Source organism: Poeciliopsis prolifica, unplaced genomic scaffold (assembly GCF_027474105.1).
Source record: "Poeciliopsis prolifica strain line A6 unplaced genomic scaffold, Auburn_PproV2 SCAFFOLD036, whole genome shotgun sequence".
Lineage (NCBI taxonomy): Eukaryota > Metazoa > Chordata > Actinopteri > Cyprinodontiformes > Poeciliidae > Poeciliopsis > Poeciliopsis prolifica.
The window spans coordinates 4,197,011-4,221,166 of NW_026562411.1; the positions used below are offsets into that span (position 1 = coordinate 4,197,011).

Below are 24,156 nucleotides of genomic sequence, written 5' to 3' on the forward strand. Positions count from 1 at the left end.
ACCCCTCAGCAATAATGTTTAGCTAAATATAATAATTTAGCAAAATAAACTAGTCTGCCTGCCCTCAGTCTAATAATGACTCAGTTTCTCTTCCTCCATGTTGTTCAGTCAAGAAGAGGGGGCTGGATCTTTGTCCTCTAACTAACAAATTATGGGCAAGAATATTTTTCATACACTGGTTTGTGAATAAAAACATAGGTCTGATGTTGACGTTTAAAAAAGTGTTTCTATTCTAACTTCCTCATTCTGCCAAAAGCCTGGTTCGCTACAGGCAGAATAAACATCAGAGAAAATACTGGAGCAATAATTAGAACCACAGCATAAACACAAACATGCTACAATAAAATTAATCAAGATTTTCCCAAAGCAACGGCGGACTGACACAGGGACCACCAGCGGATTCCAGGGACTCCTATTGCAGCTGTTCATGCTTGCAAGGAGTTCCCCCTCATATTTAGTGATTAAATATAATCACTAACATGTTTAAATATCAATAAGGTGAAGTCTGTGATAGAGATACCAGGTTTATTGACCGAGGTTAAAATTAATCACTGATTATTGGTTATTTGCTGTGATGTATTTGTGAACAAACCAAACTCAAAGACAATCATTACATCATGTTGTGTTCCTCTGGCAGCACAACAATCAAAGTATCAAGATGAATCTTTAAACTTTTACAAACTAATTAAATCCTAAATGTACAATGTTTTTCTCAGCTGAATGCATTAAATAAAATTTAATAACATTGCCATTCTCTATAAATGAATGATACAGCTTTGATCTGTTACAATTAAACCATTTCTAGGGGTCTCTGAGTGTCTGGAGGCCCCTGAACTCAGAGATGTTAACATTACAAAGTTATAGAATTAATTATAGATATAAAATTATAGATATTTGTTCATCAACCTTTTAAGCTCCACCATAGATTTGCAAATTCACATATAATATCCTTCAGGATGTTCCAACAGCTGACCATTATGTGAGGCAAGCATCCAAATCAAAGAAACAAAATCCAACTTTGTTAATTTAAAGCAGACGAAAACAAGAGAAACGGTACTACAATAATAAAGTCTTAACTCAACCTGCACCGTTAAAATGTAATATATTTATAAAAGCTTCTAATTGTTGGCTTTGTCAAAAGCTAAGGCTATTAATAATTAATGTTTTGTCTCAGCAGAATGAAGCATAATGTCACAAAGCTCAAATCATTTCAAACTGACTCTTAAACCTAACAATGATTTTAATGATCTCCAGCACTCTCCAGATCTCATCTTTTTAAAATCTGATATGGTGAACATTTTACAGCAATGAGTCAACACATCTTCTGGACCAGAATCTGAGTACATCATGAAAGATTTATTCAGTTCTGGAGTCAAACACATAAAGCCCAACATTGTCAATAAAGTGACCACTTCTGTGTTTTTAGTATTTCATTCATTGATTTACTGTCTAATCTGAGCTGAACAGAAGAGCCTGAAACTACTAAGGTTTTATGTTACCACATCAGAAAACAGTCACAGCTGGACCTGAAACCCTTGGAGCAGATAATATTGCACAGATGTTTGCTTTTGCTTCCATAAAATGTCCCACAATCTATACCAACAACATTCAGGAGGCCATTAAGTTTCTGCTTCCTCATGTCTGTAAAGGTCAACCAGCGACCTGCTTTAACATCTGATCAGCAGGAATCTGGTCCAGAGGCTTTAATATTAGGAGACGTGTTTCTGCTGCTGACAGGTCATCACATCATAGGAAGGAAATCCTTGATACTTTCAAAATAAAACTTATTACAAAATCATATTATTACATTTACCTTACTTCTTATGTCTCAGTACTTGCTTATATAGAGGATCATTACTTTATCTTTAACTATGTGAGTAAATAAAACATTTTAAAACTGCCACAATACACAGAAAACAAGACATGTAGAAAGTAATTGTTCCTTGATAACACAAAGCTTTTTTTTCCAGTTTCAGTCTTGATTAAAGATTAAAAACTGACCGTCTTTTACCACAGTTCCTCCAAGGCAACTTTGGTAAAAACTCTTTCACTGCATCTACAGCCAATCATAGAGCCTTAAATGCTGTTACTGAATAATGTTTATGTCAAAGTTAAAGTTTGACATAGAACTGTTTTCTTGAAACCTGCTACTTTAAAGCATCATGATGTGTATTTGTTGGTGGACCCAAACGCAGTAGGCTCAGCCATAAAGTTGATCTTGTAGATTTAACAGAAAAAAATAAGAATAAAAACTTTGGGAAATGGGAGCCAGAGCAAAACAGAAATCCAGAACCAAAACAGTGACAGGGAATAGTCAAAGAGACAGCAAGAAATATGATCAGGAGAAGGATTTAAATACTGAGTGTGACCACTGGAACAAAAGACCTGGGCTGATTGCTAACGAGATGCAGGAGGCAGACGGAGGAGAGAGAAAATAGCACAGGGGGTGAAGGAGATTATATAAGGGACTAGGAAATGATTCTAGCACTAAAGAATGACTAGATCTATGAAACATAATTAAACTAGAATAACCAGGAATAATAAGAGAGATAAACAAATAGAATGTTTATTCTAAAGTAAAACAAACAAACCGTAAAACAGTTGGATCCTAAAATAAAGAAGCATTCTTTTTTAGCATATTTTATTCAAGTTACAAACATAATATAATTGAAGTGATCTTAAACAGCTTGTGATATATAAGATGTTTTATTTAATTGAATTTTTCCACCAGCTAAATAAAAAAGCAGACTCCTGATGTGCATATCACACAGTGGAGTTATTATGCATAACATGGTTAATAGACCAATTCAGAAATATAACTGTGGCTTTTTTCAAAAACATTTAATAGATTTCAGTGAAAGTTTCTTCCCAGATTTCACATGTGGATGTTTTATTGTTTTTTTCCACTAATAAATTTACTGCTCTTCCACATTTTGACGTTTTTCTTCTTCTTATAGTTTTATGGCAAACAAATTTATAAAGAACATAATTTTTTTTGACATGTTTATGAGAAAAAAGTTGCTATTTAATAAAATACCATCTTAAAAGTTGTCTGTGCTGAAGAGCACAGACAATAAAAGCAATAAGATGCTTTTATTTTGACAAAGTCTTCCGGAAGTGATTTCCTCAGCTTGACAGAGTGATTCAGCCGCAGAGAAACGGAGCGCAGCTTCATCCCTGCGCAGTTTCTCATCCTGTCCCAGAAACCAGCTGCTGGACCCGGATCAACGCCGCACAGGAAATACCGAACCAGGCCGAACCGAACCGAAACCCAGCAAGCTGATCCGAACTGAGCCGAGCCGAACCAGGCCAGAATAAAGACAGAGACAGACAGACAGGCGGCTTCATCTCCTCCTGCAGACTGAGCGGAGTCTTCCTCACCGGTAAGAACCGATTCTGGTGCTCTGACCTGTCTGCGCGTGTCTGTGTGTCTGTGTGCGCGTGTGGGCCACTCCCTTTCATCAGCTCTACCTGCAGACTCACTGATCAGGTGATCACAGCATCCTTCATCTGACCGGAAACACACGTGTGTCCTAAACACACGGGGTGAGGTCATATGTGCGGGTTAATGTATGTGTGTGTAATGAAAAAAACCCTGGAGAATGGATCCATGAAAATCAGCTGTTAATCAAAGCCTGTATGAATGATGATCAATAATCAGCCTCATGTGGAACCTGAGGCCTCAGCAGCCAAATAGAGAGAAAACTGGATATATTTCTAATAAGCAAGATTTGCATTTGTTGTGATTTAATACAGCAGCACTATCCTGAGCAATCAACGATAATGTCGTGGATAAACAGAAGATTATATTTCTGTTTGTATATTTTTTCTATATTTTTGTATTATTATTATTTATGGGTCATATCAAAATCTATTTAGTTGAAAGAAATGTTAAGTGAAAACAAATGTAGATCTCAAAATCAAGGATAAAGGAAGTGTATGAATCTAAATATATTTAAAGAAAAATACATGTTAAATATTGAAAATAAATGATGTGTTGAGTTTTGTTTTAAAGCCAGACTTTTTAGTGACTTGAATTGAATAACATTTACTTGAGTAACTTTATAGAAAAATGTACTTTTATATATATATATATATTCTTTGTTCTACTTTTTAATTTTACTTGAATTATGTTGTTATGAAGTATCACTCCTATGTGAGTAATTTTTTGGACGACTGCTTTCCATTTAGCTCTAAATACAAAGTATTTTAATCTCTTTTCTGTTTAACATGATGTGGATAGAAGAGATTTAAAGGTATAAATAATGAAATGATGTTCTGTCATCAGTGCGTTTCCTGTCTGCTTATTTTTCAGTCAGCAGAGATGAGAACATCCTGTTGGTTCCTCTTGATTAAACTGATCCAGGATCAGTGATGTGGGCTCAGTTTCTGCAGCGATCCAACATGGCTGCCTCAGCGCTGACAGTGTGTGTGTTTACCCTGCTGCTGGCTGGGATCAGAGGTCAGTATGAAGCACAACACATCATCATCATCATCATCTCCATCATCAGCAGACAGAACAACTGGGAGCTGAAGTCACTGCATCCTGCAGTTATAGATCTGACACACTAAACATGACTGTTTAGTATCAGCTGCTATCAACTCTATTAACCTCTCATCCAGTCTAAGATGTCTATTTTTAAAATTACGAGAATAAAATAATACAATTACCAGAATAAAGACGTTACATTACCAGAATCAAATTTGCCAAATTACAGAAAAGTGTAATTAGATCCTAATAACTTTATCAAAAGGTTTTTTTCTTCATTAAAAATTGTTAATGAAGAAAAAAGCTTTTGATAAAGTTATTAGGATCTATTTTGGCCAAATTCGTGTCGTTCTTTCTTCAAAATACACACAGTCGTTTTCACAACCATTTCAAAGTTCTGGTGCTGACAATAATTTGATGCAGACGTGTTAAAAGATGAAGGATTTCTTTATTTGTTAAACATATACCAAACATCACAAGTTGCTCAACATTTCTCACAATATTACTACTTCATTGTTTTTATTCAGTCACAATATGATGACTTTATTCTTCTAACTTAAAAAAACCTTTTTTTTCCAGCCTGACCCTAATATTCTGTCTTAATATCCAGAGAATTAAAGGAATTCCTAAAAAATAACTTTCTTCAATTTTCTGACATCAGTTGTTGTTTGAGTCTCAGATTAGATAATGACAATATCAGTAGTTGTTCTCTTTAAACTGATTATTTTAATTCTTGCTGAATAAAAACCTGTAAAAACAGATCAGATGATGAGTTTCTCTCACGCCCTGACATGTTGTGACCCTGTGAGATTTTTGCCGTTTTTCTTCACTGACACATTGATTTTGTAACAAACTTCACCGTCAGTCTGTAACAGACCCTGATGTTTGGCATCTGAAGCTGCAGGAACGTTTTTTTTTTCACATTCCTGAAGTGCTTGTTCAGTTCCTGCAGCTCCTGATGAACATGCTTCGCCTCACTTCCTGTCTGTTCCTGATTCCTGACGTTCAGAAAGACGTCGGGCGGTCTGGGCCGGTGCTGTTGTTGAGCAGATGGTGCTGATAAGAACCCTCCACCCTCGGCTCATTGTGACTTCCAGCAGACTAAACACTGAGACTCTGATGGTCTGATGAATTGCTGAGAGCTGATGCACACACCCTTGATTATGTTCCTCCAGGAACCTCAACAGAAATTAACTTAGTTGGTTGTAGTTTGTAGTTTTAGCCACAGGATGGCACTAAAACACAACACATTGATCTGTATGGTATTTCTCTCATTGAATTATGTCATTTTATTGTAATAAACTCTTCTAGTAGCACAATTTTTTCTTTTCAAATCTGCACTTCTCTCCCAGCCTCCTCATTCTGCTGCTCTTGTTTGTTTTGTAACTTTGCTGACAGTTGTAAAACTTTGTCACGTTTTTGTTGATGGAATAACTTCAGGAACAGAGAAGTAGGTTATGAAGTTGACAGTTTCAGACTCTATTAAAGTGGTTCTCTGTAGGAATTGTTGCTCTGTATAAATTGTTGTGCCGTATAAAGTGTCCAGTGAGACGTGTAGTTGGATCATCAGAGTAACAATGTTGATGTAAAGGAGCCTCAGGAGCCTCAGGCCTCCGATGTTCCCGCTCGCTCTTCAAACTCTTTCTCCGATGCTGTCAGTGTTTATAGTCGTTGAGACCTCAGAGTGTTTGGCGTTCGTCAAAGTTCCTGTTGGTCTTTAGTATTGTAACGCTGCTATGTTGGTTAAATACACGTGTTACCACAAAGTAGGAGGTTGTGAGTGGAGAAAGAGAAGAGCGTGTCTATTCAGACTTTTTATGTAGCCACAACAGTTTTCAGCTCATACAAAAACCACCGAAGAAGAAACAAAACTACTTCTCTTAGAGGCAGACCACGATTTCTTAACCATAGATCAACATCGATAAATAACTGACTGTGTCTTTCAATAGCAACTTTGTAAGTGTCAAATTTGTTCTTGTGCTTCTAATTTATGTTGGTTGTGGTTAGTAGGATGCATAATCCTGATGGAAGATCACAAAGAAAGTACAGTTTTTATGAGAGAGTACATGTGTTAAGTATGTGTTGCTTCTTAAAGCCACATCTGCATAAATTGGGATAACTCATTGCTTCTGAGTCAAGTGATTCAGGACACCAGTGTCCATTTTATTGTTGGAGTGTTAAGTTGGGAACAGTGGTCAGAATGGGTACCCCGACTGGTTTTAAGAGCCGACAGTCTATGATTGTAACACCTTTGTATGACAACTAGCATCATGTTCTTTATCTGGAAACCATGGATCAGCCTAAAGTCCAGCACCAGCTGGTCTGAGCTGTTTTTAATGGCCATAATGTTATGGCTGACTGGCAGCATTCTCTGTTTGCAGGTTTGCAGTCTGAGGACCAAGAGGAGAGAATCTGTGCGTTTGCCAGCAGCCTGAAGGGGGCGGAGCCTGTCTCCACCAATGAGCTACGAGGAGAGGTCCAGGAGAACGGCACGATACGCTGCAGTCGCGGCTCCCGCTGCTATGGATTGTGGGAAAGACTCGCGGACGGAGAGATGCAGCTGCTGAACCAAGGTCAGGGATGTTCAGGAACACTTTCCATTCAGAGTTTGAACCAAAAGGTCTGGTCCAAACTGTGTTCTGGTTGGCTCAGCAAGTTATTCTCTTTCAGTAACAGAAACTAGAGAGTTTAGAAAACAAACAAACAATATACATAACTCTCATTTCCTGTGAATATTAGATTAACAGTCATTTATTCCTCTGAGTTTTTATGATTTGAAGCATCTTGTTCAGTGTTTCCTGATGTATCTGTGCGTTGTCAACAGGAGAAGGAAGGAAGAAAATAATTTTTTATGATTTGTCAGATTTTAATCAGACAGTTTATATTATATACACGTCTTCTTTTTCTCAGACTTTAAAAGTTAGAAGTGAATTTTATCAGGAGAAAAAGCCTCAAACTCTTAATTAAATAATCTGCTGCTCTGAAGCTACAGATGATCCAACTGCTGTTTGATCCTAATATGATTAAACTCCTCTATTCATATCAGGAGTGGAGTTTGTTATTATTATCACAAAAATAAGATATCATGTAAAACATAACTCTATTAGAAGTGGTGGAAATTAACTGGAAAGTAAAGAAAAAGCTCTCAAACCTCAACGGTCTTTCTAGCTGCTGCTCAGAGACTTGACCTCAGGTTTACTCACATTAAAAGGAATTATGGGATGGAGTAATCTGATTTCCGCTCATTCAGGAAGCTCCAGTGTTCCTGTGGAGGAAACAAAGCAGATAATGAGAGAGCGACTATAGCTGCTTTCATTTCAGCATGAAATCTCTGCTGGCGTTTAGGAACTTCCAGGTCATTTCACTCAGTTTTTGTTGACTCACAGCAAATATTCAGATCCCTGAAACCTTCACACATTTTACATTGTTACAACCACAAACATCAAAAGTATTTAAGTTGCATTGTCCATGACAGAAACAAATAAAGGCCAAGAGTTTAATGGATTAATTTCAATTAATTAATTGTATAGATTTTAAATTTTAATTTAGTTAATTGCATTTATTTTAACATACAAAGTTGGCAGCTAGAATCTTTGTATTTGTTGAATTCTGACACCCAAACAACATCTGCAAAAAATAGTGATGCACAAGAAAGCTTCTTCTATTGAGTATGGATATAATAGAACTTTATATGAATAAGATTAATACCTGATAAAAATAATAAATATCTTTATTGTGGAGCTGCTTGTCTACTTATTCAACACTTTAGCAGCAAAATTGTTTTTGAATAGAAGATGTTGCTAGTGGTTTTTGATTCAAATGATTAAGTAAAGAGCCTGAAATTAACTTGATTAAAATTTTTACTGAAGAGAAAGAACTAAATGCAGGTTTCAATTAAGTTCTGAAGAAATACACAAAGGCAAATACAGAGAAATTATTACAGGAAGCCTTTTGAGGTCGATCCCAACCAGATTGGCACATCTAGAAACAGACATTTGTTAACTTAATTTAGCAAATCAAGCTCAGTCAGACTGGGTGGAGCATCTGTTGGGTTGTTGTTCTGCTAGAAATAATCCTCCAGCCCAGTTACAGCCTCTATTTAGCCTCCATCTAAACACAGGACAGAGACGATGTGTTCAGGGTGATGTGCAGTTATGGCATTTCAAACAAACAGTAAAATATTTGTCCCATCTTACCAGAGGATATTCGTCCACATATTTGTTGTGTCTCCTAAATGTTTTGCCAGTTTACAAACTGAACTTCTCATCATTTTCTTTCAGTTTTGCCTTTCATCTTGTTGATCTTTGATAAAGGTTAGATTTGGTTTGTGCATGACTGATATCTGTCCAGCCAACAAACAGTAGTCTTGCTTGTGGATGTCTTTTGCCATTTGTTGCACTTAATTTTATCTCAGATTAAGGAGTATGAACTATTATTTTAAAACGTAAATACTTCACAGTTTTGCATATCTTTGTGTTGACCTCTCTCTCTCTCACATAAAATTTCCATCACTTAAAAAGTTTATTATCACAGTTTCAGAAACTGTAGTTCAATAGTGTTGTATAGAACTGTAGATGCTGCTGCAGCTGTTTCAGGATCTGGACAGTAATGCAGAGGTAATCCATCATTTAACAGCTCCTGTTGTCAGAAGTGTTTCATTAAAGACCCATTTCTCCTGCTGGACTTTATTTGGTGTAAAACATGAAACTTTAATGTCAGATTTGATCTTTTTTTGTCACTCTGCGTTTGTTTAACCTTTACTCAGCGGCACATCTGCTCACAGCTTCCAGTAAACCGAGACTCTGCAGCCTCTGAAACTCTTAACATTTGACCAAAACAAAGAGAACAAATCAGTCATTTTTAAAAGTCCAGCTGAATAAACCAGTGTGTTTCCCTCCAGGTTGTTGGATGTATGTGGGCCACCACCAGGAGTGTTATGGTGACCGCTGCATCCTGGCCACTATGGCTCCATCTCAGATGCAGAAAGCCAGCTACCATTTCTGCTGCTGCAGCCACGACCTCTGCAACAGTAATTACACTGAAGCTCCGCCCACTGCCGACACGCCCACCCTGAGGTCGATGAGGAGGGACGACCTCAACCTCAGCCCTGCAGGTGAGCTCCGTTCAGACAAGTTACAGAATTCATCACTACTGACTGAAACATGTTCTGATCTGATCCAGTTCTAACAGGCATCTACTGTAATATTGGAGTGCAAAATCTTTTCTTAAAGTCTATAAAGAGGCTGTTTATTTGTTGAAGCATGAAAAACAGTAAATTTATAAATTTGTAAATTTATAAATAACATTTTGAATTGAAGTAAGAAATCCTAGAAAATTATTGGGCTTCTTTTGCTTAAGTAGTAAAATATTGGAGTGATTTAGTTTCACAGCTGCAAACACAAAGAGTAAAATTTTTATTTATTTATTTCGTTTTGGTAAGTTGGAAGCGAATTTAATGAAAAGGGTTTGCTTGTCTGTGTTTGAATCACATTTGGACCTCTGAATATAAAGTTTCTTAACCCCTAAATTAAAAATCTATTTTTCTAACCACTGTTCAGTCTGGCTCTGAAAACACAGGCTGCTGTTCATATCTATGTTTTCTGACCACTGATTTATTCAGGGTCTTCTAAACCTACGATCACAGAAAGTGACAGATGTTAGACAAACATGTTTTACATGAACTTACGTGAAAACTTTTCCACAGATCGTCGGATCACGGCGAAGGAGACGGTTCTCATTGCTCTAGCAACTGTGGCTATGGCAGCCCTCCTCATCATGGCGCTGTTCCTGGGATACCGGATGATGAAAAGTAAACACAGTGAAACGTTTTTCATAATAAACAGGAAAAAGAAAACAATGAGTAGAGATTAGAAATTACAGATCCTGCAGTGTTCAACAAAAATGCTTTTGTTATATAAAAAAAGCAAGGGTTATTAAGAAGCAGGAGGAAAAAATATCTTTACTGAAGAAAAATATTAAGAATATAAACAGGCAAGAAAAAATATTTCAGGATTCATAATATCAAGTACTAAAATGTGTCCTGTAATAAATCCCCCAAATAGGTCTTGAACACTTTAGTATTCAGAAGATGCATGTGGTGAATAATAAGGAATAATTGATCTTCTTCTGTTGTGTGGATCCAGGGAAGCACAAACATGGTCTGTCTGCTGTGAACGCAATGGAAGCAGCAAACTCTGACTCAGCTGTGGACTTCGATAACTTGAAACTGCTGGAGGTATTTCTTTCAATCGTTGTGAGCTGAATAGTTTTTTATACATTTTCCATGTATAAAATATTATGTTATGTGCAGATAGTGATTAATTTCCAAACTCCTTTATATTTTTAACATTACATTAACAACTAAAACATTGCTCCAGTATTTTATTCATGGAGCAATTAAGAATTTTCCAGAATATTCTTTTTTTCCTTCTCTATTGCTTTTCCACAAAACAGTAAAGACTGACTTCTTAACAGCCCTGGAGAAAATATATGTATTTTAAGTGATCTTCTTCCTCCTGTCTCGCAGCTGATTGGTCGAGGCCGTTATGGAGCCGTGTTTCGTGGCTCTCTGAATGAGCGATGCGTTGCTGTTAAAGTTTTCAGCTCTGCTAACCGCCCGAACTTCTCCAACGAGCGCAGCATCTACCGACTGCCTCTGCTGCAGCAGCATGACAACATCGCCCGCTACCTGGCCGCTGACGAGAAGACGACAGCCGACGGGCGACCGGAGTTTCTGATCCTCATGGAGTATTACCCACATGTGAGTTAGACACGAGGGGAAGAACAACAATAAAAAAAAAAAACCCAACAAATATCTCTAAAATTTGAAAAAGCAAACATAAGATGGGGAAACATAAAACAGAGTTATAGCAGAAAGTCTAAACTTTAGATTTAAATTAAGTTCTCAAATTAAAAACTGTTCAATCTCAACAGAATTCAACCGGATTTTGTTGTTGAAATTTCCACCCTAAAACACATAAAAATCTATAATTAAAACCGGATAAGATAAGATAAGGTTTGATTTTTGTTTATACTTCTAACAAAATCTTGGTCATTTATGGAGTTAAAATGAAAAAGGAAAGAGGAAGGAAAAACATTTAAATTGACTATAGATTGGAACCAGAAAAATTTGTTGTTTTAAGCTGCTTCTTGTCTTTTGCTGGCACATTTTCCTGTTTGAAAATAGTGGAAAGGTTATTACTGCTCTGATCTTATATCTTTTGCATTTTCTAACCCATGAATCCTATTGGCATGCAATAATCCCTGCAGCCTCTAGGGGTGCTGTGGTTCAGATATTCTATTCCCACCCATGGAAACATATCTGTGGTTCTCCATTCCTCCAGTCTGTGCAGGGATATGGTGCCGTCCTGTCTGTTTCCTGCCTGGAGCCGCCATCCACTCACACACACACACACACACACACACACACACACACACACACACACACACACACACACACACACACACACACACACACACACACACACATATACGTGCTTTATGTGATCGTAAGGGCAGTTCTTTAAATGCCATATTTCCAGGACGAGAAGCAAAAACCCGACCTAAACCAGCTTTTAAATGGTTTTAAAAACAAATCTGTACAAAGCCACAAATCACTGAATAAAAACAACCTTTATTTAAAAAAAATTTTAAATCATCAAACCTGAACAGACTTAGCTGTAAAGTTAGTTTTATTCATGTTAATCACTTAAAAACAATTAGAATCATGTGTTTTTTTTTAATATATATTTTTTTAGATTTATTTAACTATATTTGCAAATCATTCCTCATGATTTGATCTTTTAGAAAGTCCCCACAACATTAAATCCCTCTCAGACTGTTATCAGTATGTTTGTTCATAAGCACTAACATGGAGATGTGGATATAAACAGGATGGCAGCTCTTTGTGCTGGCTGCACTCTGAGCCGCTGTGACGCGTCGCTGGTGTTTTTCTGCATTCCTTTACAGCTGGCAGGCGTTCATTAACAACTCTGTTCACAAACTGTAACCCAGTCTGGAAAAAAAACAAGCACAGGAACGTTTACATGTTTTGTTTTGTTTTGTTTTGTTTTGTTTTGTTAGTTTTTGTCCTAAATATCAACTCATAACACAAACTGTCAGATGAAATCTGTTGCTTTTACAGGAAAACAATTCTGCTGGAAATGAAACCATAAACACTTAATATCCTCCTATATTAATAAAAAATATTCAGCAATTAATAAACAGCTCTAACCTTCTCTTCCTACAAACATAGCAACATCTATTGGCCCATTTCTGCTTTTACACATAAAATGGTTCCTGAACCAGATTTATATCTTAACTAGAGGAGGTTCATTACGGTTTATCTGTTTTTCATCTCACTGCTTGACGATGAAATAAAAACAATTATAGTTTCTACAAATAGATAATCAAACATATTAGACTGTTCTGTTAAATAATACTGAACAGCACTGCGACAGTCAGCCATGTTCTAAAATTATATTTTAATTGGTAAAAATATGAAGGTCTTTCTTGTAGGGAGATCAGAAATTCTGTTTTCTGGGAATAAATCCAGTAAACAAAAATCTTTGCCACAGTTCAGAGACAGTTGGCAGTTTTTCCTTCCCTCAGAGGAATCCAATCTGCCCAGTGACACTGGAGATCTGCTTGGAGAAAGTTTACCAGTGATCAGGTTCTTAAAATCCTGGACAACTCCAGACTTCAGATTTTAAAACTTTTCTTTGATGTCTTAAAAATTTCCTAAAAAGGCATAAACTGCATATATATCAGAAGTTATGATCCAAAACAAGTTACATGTCTGTCTGCCTCCAATATTTGACATGAAATCTGTTTTCTAATGAGACATTTTGCTTCAGCCTTTTTAAGTTAATATATTTGGGACAAGTTTTTTGTCTGGAAACAACTTGAGAAATCCTGAATTGACGACATAGAAGTGAACCAAAAGAAACATGTTATTTTAAAATAAGAGAATCATTTTTATAATTAAAAAAATTATAAACAGTCTAAAACACAGACTTTAAATTATAAACTGACTACAACAGTCTATTCAGACTGTCGTAGTCAGTTTGAAGACCTGAAAGCTGCACAGAAACTGTTTTAATTGAATTTCAGTCTCCACTAACGTCTGGATCTGTTTCAGGGGTGTCTGTCTCAGTACTTGTCTGTTCACACTGTGGACTGGCTGACCTGCTGCAGGATGGCCCACGGCATCACCAGAGGACTCGCCTTCCTGCACACTGAACTCTACAGAGGAGGTATGATGGAGGAATGTGTCAGAGATTCACTTTAAAGCTTCCACTGAGCTGACAGACGGTTTGGGAACTATTTCCTCTAGCGGATGCATCTCTGTGAGGAGCGTCAGGGACAGCAGGATGGTTTGTGTGGGAATCAGGAGAAACACAATCTGTGTTTTCATGTGATGGGGACAGACATCAGTCAGTGTGAGAGTGTTTCTGACGGTTTGGATGAAACGGCGCTCAGCGTCAGATGGAGGAAATATTTATTCTCACACAACATGCAGGAGGGAGATTTCACAGAGTAGCACCATCTCCTCCATCTGCTTTATTCTCTCTTGTTGGTGTATTTCTGCATAAGCAGATTGCTCTAAACTCATGCAGACATGCCTTTTGAGTCCAGCTTTTACCATCATATCAGTTTTTCTCTGACTGTCTGTAAAAGCATAAAACTGCTTTTAGGTCAGGATAAGAAGCGTGACCCTTAAATTGCAGCAGGTACTTTTCAACTTGCTGTATGAAACAAGTTTCTCTAAAACTAACAAATTATTTTGTATGTTTTTTGATAAATTAAAGATTAAATTATTTTTTCATCTGTCATTGGGCATTTTATTAGAAAAGTCTTGTTTCAGAAAATAAATCATTTTATCCTCAGAGCTAAACTCACCTGTGTTGTCTGTTCCCACTCAGACCAGTACAAGCCCCCTGTGGCCCACAGAGACCTGACCAGCAGGAACGTTCTGGTCCGATCCGATCTGTCCTGTGTCCTCGCCGACTTTGGCTTGTCAATGAAGCTGACCGGAACCAGAACCTGTCGGCCCGGAGAAGATGAAACCATGGCTATATCCGAGGTCTTGGCTTTTCCTCAGAGGTGATTAAGGTGTAATCAAATAACTGGGTTGAGCTAATGGGCTGTGTTTGCAGGTGGGGACAGTCCGGTACATGTCCCCGGAGGTTCTGGGAGGAGCGCTGAACCTCAGAGACTGTGAGTCGGCTCTGAAGCAGGTGGACGTGTACGCTCTGGGTCTGCTGTACTGGGAGAGCTTCAGGAGGTGCTGCGACCTGTTCCCAGGTAAATCCTGACCCCACCTGCACTTTCTGACCACCAGGGGCTCAGACTGCCTCACTGTGAGGGGCTGGTGTGTGTTCAGGGGAAGCCGTTCCAGAGTACCAGCTGGCGTTCCAGGTTGAAGTCGGGAATCATCCGAGCTTCGAGGACATGCAGATCCTGGTGGTCCGAGAGAAACACAGACCCAGATTCCCAGAAGCCTGGAAAGAGAACAGCCTGGTCAGTCTCTCTTTCCACTCACTTACAGAACATTTATCAAACTGAACGCCCATAGGACAAAATACACCCAACATCTGGCCCTCTTGAGTCTTGTGGCCCTCAAGACTCTTAAGGGCCACAAAAATATTAGTTCAAGGTAACCGTTACCTGCTTAAATATTGTTTAATCACTTGAATAAAATCAGGTTTTTGCATATTGTCAAACTGCAATGTGAAAAGATTTAAAATTAAAATGTAATTTTAAGTACTGCCCTTTGAGGACTTTCAAAATATTGATGTGGACCAGAATTAAATTCAGTTTTGACACCACTGCCTTACAGAATGGGTTCAGGGTTGAAAAGCCCATCATCACATTAAACAGATTTATTTCCATTTAAAATGAGGAAAACAGATCAGATACCTGAGAAAGTTTTAGAACTGTCTGGTTGTGTTTGACCTGCAGCTGCTGTTTGTCACCAACTCTCAGTTTTATGTGTTTACAGGCTCTGCGGGCTCTGAAGGAGACCATGGAGGACTGCTGGGACCAGGACGCAGAGGCTCGACTTACGGCTCAGTGTGCTGAGGAACGCCTGGCTGACCTCATCCTCCTGAGCCCTCATACAGCGCTGCACAACCACAGGTAGAGACCAAGATCACACCTGGAACAGAGGAGGAACAGGAAGATATTTAGCTCTCCCTAGAAATCACTATTCAGTCATTCAGCTCTGCAGACGCCTTCTTGTTCTTCTGTGGAGTTTTATGACAGCTTACATCCATTAAGGTGTATCACCACCACTCATAGGATTCAAACATCTGATGAGTGTTTGAATCTTCCATTATCAACAGGAAGGACATAAAGTTTTTGCATCTACATTAACTGGATCCAATAAGCTCTTCACACAAACATTGCTTGATACTGGAGTTGCTATTTGGCCCAGAAGATGTTTTCTTTTATCTGAGTATTTACAGCAGTCCAAGATAACTTGGTTCCCAGTTTCTATACAGAAGTCAGAATATCAACATATTAAGCTGGCTAATATAGATTTGTCTCTGTTGTTAACGTCGCAGAGTTTTGTTCTCCAATTCAAAAACTTGTCTTCCACTGGTTTCTTGTTCCTTTCTGTTGCCACTACTGGTGATCCATTCATTTGATTCAGGTGTGTTGGAGCTTTGAGGCATCAAAAGGTTGTAGGATAGAAGCTTTTCAGGATTGAGTTCATAAACCCCTTGTGTACTGACTTACTGCTTTCACATTCTGAAACAAAAGTCAAACCTTTCGCTTATCATGACATATGCAGCAGCTTATTAGCTAACGAGCTAGTGTTCATATTAATATCACATCAACATTTTTATTTTCTAACAAACTGATTTCTAGTTCCAATCCCACAACAGCAATAACCTCGTAAAACAATCTTGAGTTTCTGCTTTCTATTCCTCAGGAATCTGACTCACAGCCGCTGGACTCCTCAGGTCGGCTCCGCCTCCTGCTACATAGAGGATCTCCAAGTGGGTGTGGTTAAAAATCTCCAGGGAGACGGACACTCAGTCTCTGCTGTCAGGACGGCCATGAGTGGAGCGGAAGTCGGAGAGAAGAACAGGAACTGCATCAACCAGCAGAGGCAACAGGTAGAAGCTCAACAGGTGACACAATAAATACGAACCCACATAAAAACAATTCTGACTCACTATCTCTCTCTCCTCTTACAGATTAAAGCTCGTTCGGCCTCCTCAGACTGCAGCATGATGACCTCCAGCACACTGAGGACGGACTCTGTCCTTTGCAGCATCTCTCATCTTAATGGTAACTCACTGAACTCTGGAGCTCAAATTAGAAAACTTTAATCCAGATAATTTTTAACTTCAACTCCTGTCCTGCAGGGGGCGCTGCACCCAGCATTCCTGTCTGTCTACAGCTCACAGAGGAAGACCTAGAGGCCTCCAAACTGGACCCTAAACAGGTTTTATGTTTATCTAGTCGTTAGTTTCTCTTCTTCCTCCTCACAAGGCCAGCATCTGTAAACATCTGTGTTTGCAGGTTCAGAAAAACCTGAGAGAAAGTTCTCAGGAAAACCTTATGGAGCATTCGCAGAAGCAGTTTGGATCAGCACAAACCTCCAACCTGCATCACAGTGTGGAGGTAAAACATCTCGGTTTCTCTCAGTACCTGAGTAATTGATACTGAACCTTGTAACACCTGTTCCTGTTCATCCTGCAGGTGACCAATCAGGAAGAAGCAGGACCTTCCTTCTCCATCCAGCCCCTCCCCAAGCAGCAGAACGTCCCCCAGAGGCCCACCAGCCTCCACTTGCTCCCCAATCCCAGCGAGTCTCGACTGAAGCCGGGAAGGCTCAGGTCCACCCATCGACAGGTATGACACGCTCTGATCTCATTGGTCAGAGAGAATCGGTTGGACCCATCGGGTTTATCAGTATCCAAAGAGCAGAGAGAGATGATGGGGCTGAATCTCTGCAGGAATCCTGATGAGAACCTCATCAAATTTGCAAATCTGACGCTTAACACCATAAATCAGTAATATGCTAATCTGCAAAATATTTAAAATAGTTGTTAGTTGCAGGTCTGCATCAGGTGAATTTTCTCTCCTGGTTTGTGTGATTCGTTCTCCTCCAGTAAGCCTGGATCTCCTTTGTTCCAGGTGGAGACAGGTGTGGCTAAGATGAACCAAGTTATCCCATCTGTGGAGGCACACCTGGTTACCACGGTTACCAACATGAGGAGCAGCGCCGCGATCGGGTCTGAGGTCCTCTGTGCCTCCAGCAGCCACAGCGCCGGCGTTCCCATCCTGGTGAACAATAAGGCGAGAGGAGGAGGGAGAACCAACCCCGCAGGGCCACAGGAGGATGAGGGGGACGAAGGGCGAAGAGCAGGAGGAGGAGACGGGGACGGCCGACTGAACCTCAATCTGAACTTCAGTCCTGATGAACATGAACCTCTGCTGAAGAGAGAGCAGCTTCCTGCTGAGAGCGACCCTCCTCCTCCTCTTCATCATCATGGTCCACCAAGCAGAGCCGGAGGACGAGGATCCAACTCCAACAACAACAACAACCGCCTGCCGTTGGGCCCAGAGCTCCATGTTCCTGCAGAGGTCAGTGTTCCTAAACCAGAAACCAGGAACAGTGACCCTCCTCCTGCAAGCTCAGTTATTCTTTCTGGATTAGAAATGGTGTCAGTTCATCCTGAGGACAGAAGTGAAGCCACAGATACTAAAACATGTCAGAAGGAAATTAAAACTCTAACAGAAGGAAACATACAGGAACAGAACTCAGCTTCAGAAGCATCAATAGCTCCTCTGAACCCATCATTGGTAGAAATTACAGCTGCAGGAGTTCCACCTCTGGACATCTCCGACCTGGAAGCTAAAGATTTGGATCCTGCTCCTGCAGAAAGTCTGGCGTCAGAACCTGTAGAGCTGCAGAATCAAGCTTCAGAAGCTCAAAGAGCAGGTCTGTTGCTCAGGCAGACTAAAACCAGGAGACCGGAGCGTCCATGTTCTCTAGACCTGTCCTCCTCTTGCAACTCGTCAGGTGGGTCAGCATGCTTTCTGTGCAGAACATTCTGAGATAAAACAATGCAAAGATCTCGGCTGTTATACAGTTTTCTGAAAGACTTTGGGACTTTGGAGGATGACTTTGGAAATGTCTTTATGTGGCTCTGAAGGTTCAGGTCTGAGTCCAGATTTCACCAGTTTCTAGCTGTAATAACTGAAGTTGCATGCTGACTTTAGATCGTTCCTCTTTTGGCTCAAAGATAGTAACTTGTCCATGTTTCTCCTCCTGTTTCCTTATTCCCTGCTCTCTTCTTCTCAGACGATGTTTCTGTGATGGATCACGGCAGTCTGAGCGCCTCAGGTGAGAAAATCAAGCGCCGCGTGAAGACTCCATACACCCTGAAGAAATGGCGTCCGGCCTCCTGGGTGGTCTCCTCAGATAAGGATCTGGACCTGGAGTTTGAGTTCAGCGGCGGTCAGGTCCAGGTGTCGTCTGGCCCACTCAGAGCAGGAGGAGCAGGTGTGCCTAGAATCAACCAGTCCAAGTCCAGCATGGCTGTGTTTCTGGTTGGAGGAGGAACCACGGCGACCACAACCTCCGAGCCGGATGGGATGACCCAGTTCTGAGAAACCTGCTGCACCCAGTGGAGATCTTTCCTTGTTTTTCTGTTTATAATTTAACGGTGGTTGTTGGAGACTGCAGATAGCTATTCGGAATACAAAAAAAAACATCTGAGCATGATGGAACTGATGCTCTACGTTTAGAGGGCATTATTTGTGAAACTCTTCAGATGGAAAACAGGAACTAGAATAATCTACTCTGTGGGCTCAGCAGGGGGCGCTGTGCACTACATCCTACAACGAATAGGAAAAAAGACAACCAGATGCAAACAGTTACAGAGCGAAATCTGAGGAATTTTCTCCTGTAATTTTTAGGCATTTTTATTCTCTGGAAACAGAAACAAGTTCTTCAAATGATTCCCTGGATATCCTATTTAACAAATAGTACCTGATACTAGGATCCTTTTAAAAGGTTACTTTATAAGAAAAATAATCTAATCCTAAACCCTTGGTGCTAATATGAGACAAAATGGTAGAGCCCCTTTTCGATTAGCCATCCAGCTGGTTAGTTGTGACCTGCTTCAGCAACACACTGGACACACAGCCCGTCAGACATATTTCATTATCTCCACCATTATGGACTGAATTGTGTTCATAAAGATGATTTAAAACAGTTGGATAACACTGAGATTCACTTTCACTGATGTCCAACAGCAGCATAAAAACAAAATATTAGTCACATTCACACTTTAAATGTTTGACAGCCACTTTGATAAGTGACTTAATTTGCACATTTTTCTCATCTTCAGTGTCTTTCCAGGCCCAAATCAATAAGCACAATAACAAATCCCTCAATATTTCTGTACCTTAAAGAGGAACTTTGGGTGTGATGTCATTTCCTGATCCAAATTTGAACTTCTGATGTAAATCAGACTCTTGATCACCAGGTCATCTTTCAGGTGTTAGTGAAGATGTTCTGGTTGTGCTCAAATACAAGTCTTTACACCCTGACTGTAAACATAAAATAATTTGTGTTATTACACCTAAAGGAGTCTGTTAATGAGTTGAAACTCTGGACAGATTTAAACAAATTTACCAACAAACACATAAATGGCCATTAGATTATCATAGATGATAATTTCACAGAAAAGATCAAAACCTGCCTGTTGATGCAGTTGGTGGGAACAGAGAGGCTTTCATTCTGTCATGTTTTATTTCTTTAAGCACTTTAAGCACAGAGTTAGAGTAATATATTCTGTATGTGGTTCAGTTTTAGCACAAAGAGCAAATAATTTAAGAAATTCTCACTGAAACAGTAAATGTTGATCTGTAGCTGCTTTTTTAACCTCTACTGTCTGGATCAGATGATCAACACAAGTCTTCAGGAGAATCTGCTTCATTTACACTTTTAAAAGCTGGCTAGAGAGAAGCAGGACTGAAGTCTGAAGACGGAGGAAAAAAAACAACAGACGGGTTCAGGTTACGGCTCAGATGACAGAAAATTAAAGCATCAAATTTGTCGGAAGACAAAAGAACAAATGCAATGGTTTTGGTGAACTGGACCTTTAAACAGCTGCTATTTTGCCCCATTAACATCAATTTCTCCTTAATGATCAATTAAAGAACCTTTAGAGTTTAGGACTAATGTGATTTGAAATAGTTTTAGTCTGTAAGGTTAAAATTGTGAATCGTTCAGATTCTAGCAGATCTCATTTTCTATCATGTTAAAAAACAAACTGGTTTCCAACAGGAAGTTTTTAATGTCCATTTTTCTAAAACAGGAGTTAGATCCTTTTTTAATATATATATATAAAAACAGCAGAACATGAAACAGATTTCAGTCCAGTTTCATGTTTTCTTTGAGCTTTTTATAACAGAAGCTCTGCAGATGCAGGAGTCTTTTTCTGCAGACTGTGGCTGGTTTTTATATAAATGCCTGCAGCGATATGTTCGATTTCTTTACATTTCATCTATATCAACTTGTTTCAATGTGCACTTGCAGTAAATTAGCAGCATTTAGCATTTAATAATGGTGTCAAACTGTTATTTAAGATCTGAAGATGCCTTCTTAGTTCTGTTTGGTTATTTTTGTATTTTATACACTTTGTACTGTTTTTAGATGCTGGTGTGAGTGGATGTGTGTGTATTCTGAGAAACTGTTCCTGTTTCACTGCATTATGTATGCATCAGTGGGTCTGCGAGTGGACCAAGCTGAACTTCAGAGCCAGATTGGTTCTTGGAGAACTGAAGTTGTTCTTTCATCCAGGAGGAACAGGACTTAATGAAAGAAGACTTTTTCTGGGAGCGATGGTTTGACTGGTTTTAGCTCCAGGATGTGTCCACCAGTTCAGCTGCTGCAGTCGTCAGTCATCATGTCCCTTCCACTAAAGACTCTGCAGATAATTTCAAAACCTCCCTGTACAGCTCTGTCTGCTGATGGATGACTGTACATTATAAACTGATCATCATTTGCTGGATCTTGGAAAGAAAGTTGCATCTTCATCACAGTAAATTAGAATCTCACTGGGAAGTTTGCTTATTTCTATAAAAAAAAAAGAAGTGAAACCCACATATTTGTTTCATACACAGTTACGTGTGTATAAAGTTGTTTGTTTCTGTTCATTTTGATGATTATGACTTACAGCTAATGAAAGGCCAAAATTCTGTTCATCTAATAATAGCATGAAGGATTTTATACACAGTAATGTTGACTTACTGAAAACCAAGTCTATTTGAGATACAGTAAATTATTCAAATTCTTGATTTGGGCTCTTTTTGCATTAAGTGCTGCCTCAGTGGAGTCTGGCATGAAGACAACGAGCCTCTGCCTCTCAAACGAGGTCGCCAGCTTATCTGCATTGTTAGCGCTGTTTCTTCTCTTCCTCTGAAAAGAAGTGGAGACCTTGATTCCCAAATTCAATGTACAATTTTCTTTCACTTGAAAAGAGAACTGAGCCAAAGTTCAGTCCTTTTCTCCTGATGTTGGCTCAGGAGAAGTTTAACACAAAGTTTTCACTCATGTCTTGGATACAAATGTGAGTCAGGATCATGAAAATCACATCTTATATAATGAGCTTTGTTTTATATCCTTTAAATGCTGTCATCACTGTTGCTTTTCCACCTTTTAGCAGATTTTTTTCTTCCACTACGCTTTACATTATTGCTCTGCACTCTGAACAGACTGCTTCTAAATCAGTTGTGCGTTTGGGCTTACTGTTTTTGTGCATTGACTGTCTGCTGGTCAGTTCTGATAGAACAATGCAAATATACTTTCCTGAGGCACCAAATTTGAAGTTTTGATTAGCTGTAATATTAATCAGTGTTCAAAATGAACAAAAATAAATACATATGATATATCCACATGTGAATATATATATATACACATATATGCATATGTGTATAGATGAATATAAAGTTTCACTTTTTTAAATTTGTGAAATCAAGTAACTTTTCAATGATATTCTACAATATTGAGATGTGACTGTAACTGTCACACTGTGCTGCTTGTTGATTCTGTATGTTAGGGGAAAAAGAAAACATTTTAAATAGATAATGTGTGCATTAAGTTTTATTATTACAACATGTTAAAAAAGTAAACATGAGGTTTTCCAGAAGTTTCTTTATTAGTTGTTATCCACTGAACAGTTTGCTGCTGAATTTCCCTTTAAAGTCTTTACTGTAGCTCTCATATTTGTATTTAATAATCCTTATCAGCATCTGTAGAAATACATTCAGAGTTAATATATTCACCAATGTAGCCTCGTGCATGATGCATCAGCTCAGTAAAATGTTTTCCGTTGTTAACGCAGCGGGTTGAATGGGGGCTGATTCTGGTTCAGTTCTGCATCACCTGCTGGTTCTTCATCAAAACAAAGCTTTTCAGTTCCAGCATCTTTAAATAGATGCTTCCTGCCGTCTGATTGGTCAGCGAGGTAAAAAACCGAACAGAAGCAGCCCCTTTTAGCCTGCCTGTGATCATGTCCTGCTTGCTGTACGACTGAACTGATGGAGGACTGTGACCATCAGTGTAAAGATGTAGATATAGTCCGATATGTACCTACTGTGTGTCCTCTGATGGTTCAGGGATGTTTGAGCTGTTGTTGAACTTGTTATGCGTTTCTGTGTTTTTCTGTCCGACATGTTTCCTTCAGTGTAAATACTCACTGTAAGCTTCCATAGGGGACCAAGTAGCTCAGCTATATACGGTTAGTCAGTGTTGTATTCTGAGCTGCTCACAGTTATAACATGTTGTATCTCCTTCACTGCATGCTGCCCAGTCCTGCACTCCATTCTTTACCAAGCATCTCATCCCAGCATCTCATATATTCATGTAGAGACTGAAATAAAAATATTGGAGCTTTGAGTTCATCATGAAATTAAAACAAAAGGTTTCAGGGTGTTTCTTTATGTCAGGTTGTTTTTACACCATGTGGGGAAATACAGAGTATTTGAGAGTATCCAACAAGGTATCATCCAATAATTCCCAAACTTTTGATCCACAAAATAAAAATTTGAGTCCTGTGATCTGAACTCTTGGTTTACCATGCAAGAATCAGTTAAAATATGACAGAATGGCAAAATAGTCAACAGCAACTGTAAATGTATTCATTATCACTAATAAGCTGCTTTTATTTATTCAAGTTCTGTTTTTTAAAATGCATGTGCTTTCTCTTTATTTTTGCTAACTAGATGATTTTTTTCCAAGAGGATCAAAAGTTGCTACGCTTGCATGTTTGCTTCCCCAACTTTGGGAGCGATTGCCGTAAATTTCTTTGTAGATTTGTTCAATTGGGAGCAGATTGAGGGGCACAAAAGGGAAGTCTGTCGAAATTCCAGTTGGTGCAAGGAGAGTCGAAAGATAATCAGGAGGACGAATGGATTTTATCCAACAATATATTTGTTTATATTTTTGCAAGACTTCATAAGAAAAGTGCCAAAGTCAGTATTTCTGAACACGCCTTCAGATATTTTTTGGACTTGTTTTGAGCCCAAAGACCGGGGCTGTTCCAATAGCAATACTGCCATCATGTGGTAAAATATAGTCACTACAGCTGACAAACGTGAACATCGTTATCGCCATCGGTCAGCTTGTGGAGTTACAA

At 39.0% G+C, this 24,156-nt stretch overlaps 1 protein-coding gene across 1 annotated transcript; it reads left to right on the forward strand.

Annotated features, from left to right (window-relative positions):
• Positions 1 to 3,123: 3,123 nt before the first annotated feature.
• On the forward strand, positions 3,124 to 23,967 carry LOC129374562 (bone morphogenetic protein receptor type-2-like). Its single transcript, XM_055053032.1, has 19 exons — positions 3,124 to 3,383; positions 4,316 to 4,462; positions 6,871 to 7,062; positions 9,390 to 9,602; positions 10,194 to 10,298; positions 10,633 to 10,724; positions 11,016 to 11,249; positions 13,629 to 13,743; positions 14,413 to 14,573; positions 14,647 to 14,794; positions 14,874 to 15,010; positions 15,492 to 15,628; positions 16,428 to 16,614; positions 16,696 to 16,789; positions 16,867 to 16,946; positions 17,024 to 17,125; positions 17,204 to 17,356; positions 17,642 to 18,530; positions 18,813 to 23,967. Exons 2-19 carry the CDS (start codon positions 4,375 to 4,377, stop codon positions 19,118 to 19,120), a joined length of 3,435 nt encoding a protein of 1,144 aa, XP_054909007.1. The 5' UTR covers positions 3,124 to 3,383; positions 4,316 to 4,374; the 3' UTR covers positions 19,121 to 23,967.
• Positions 23,968 to 24,156: the final 189 nt, after the last annotated feature.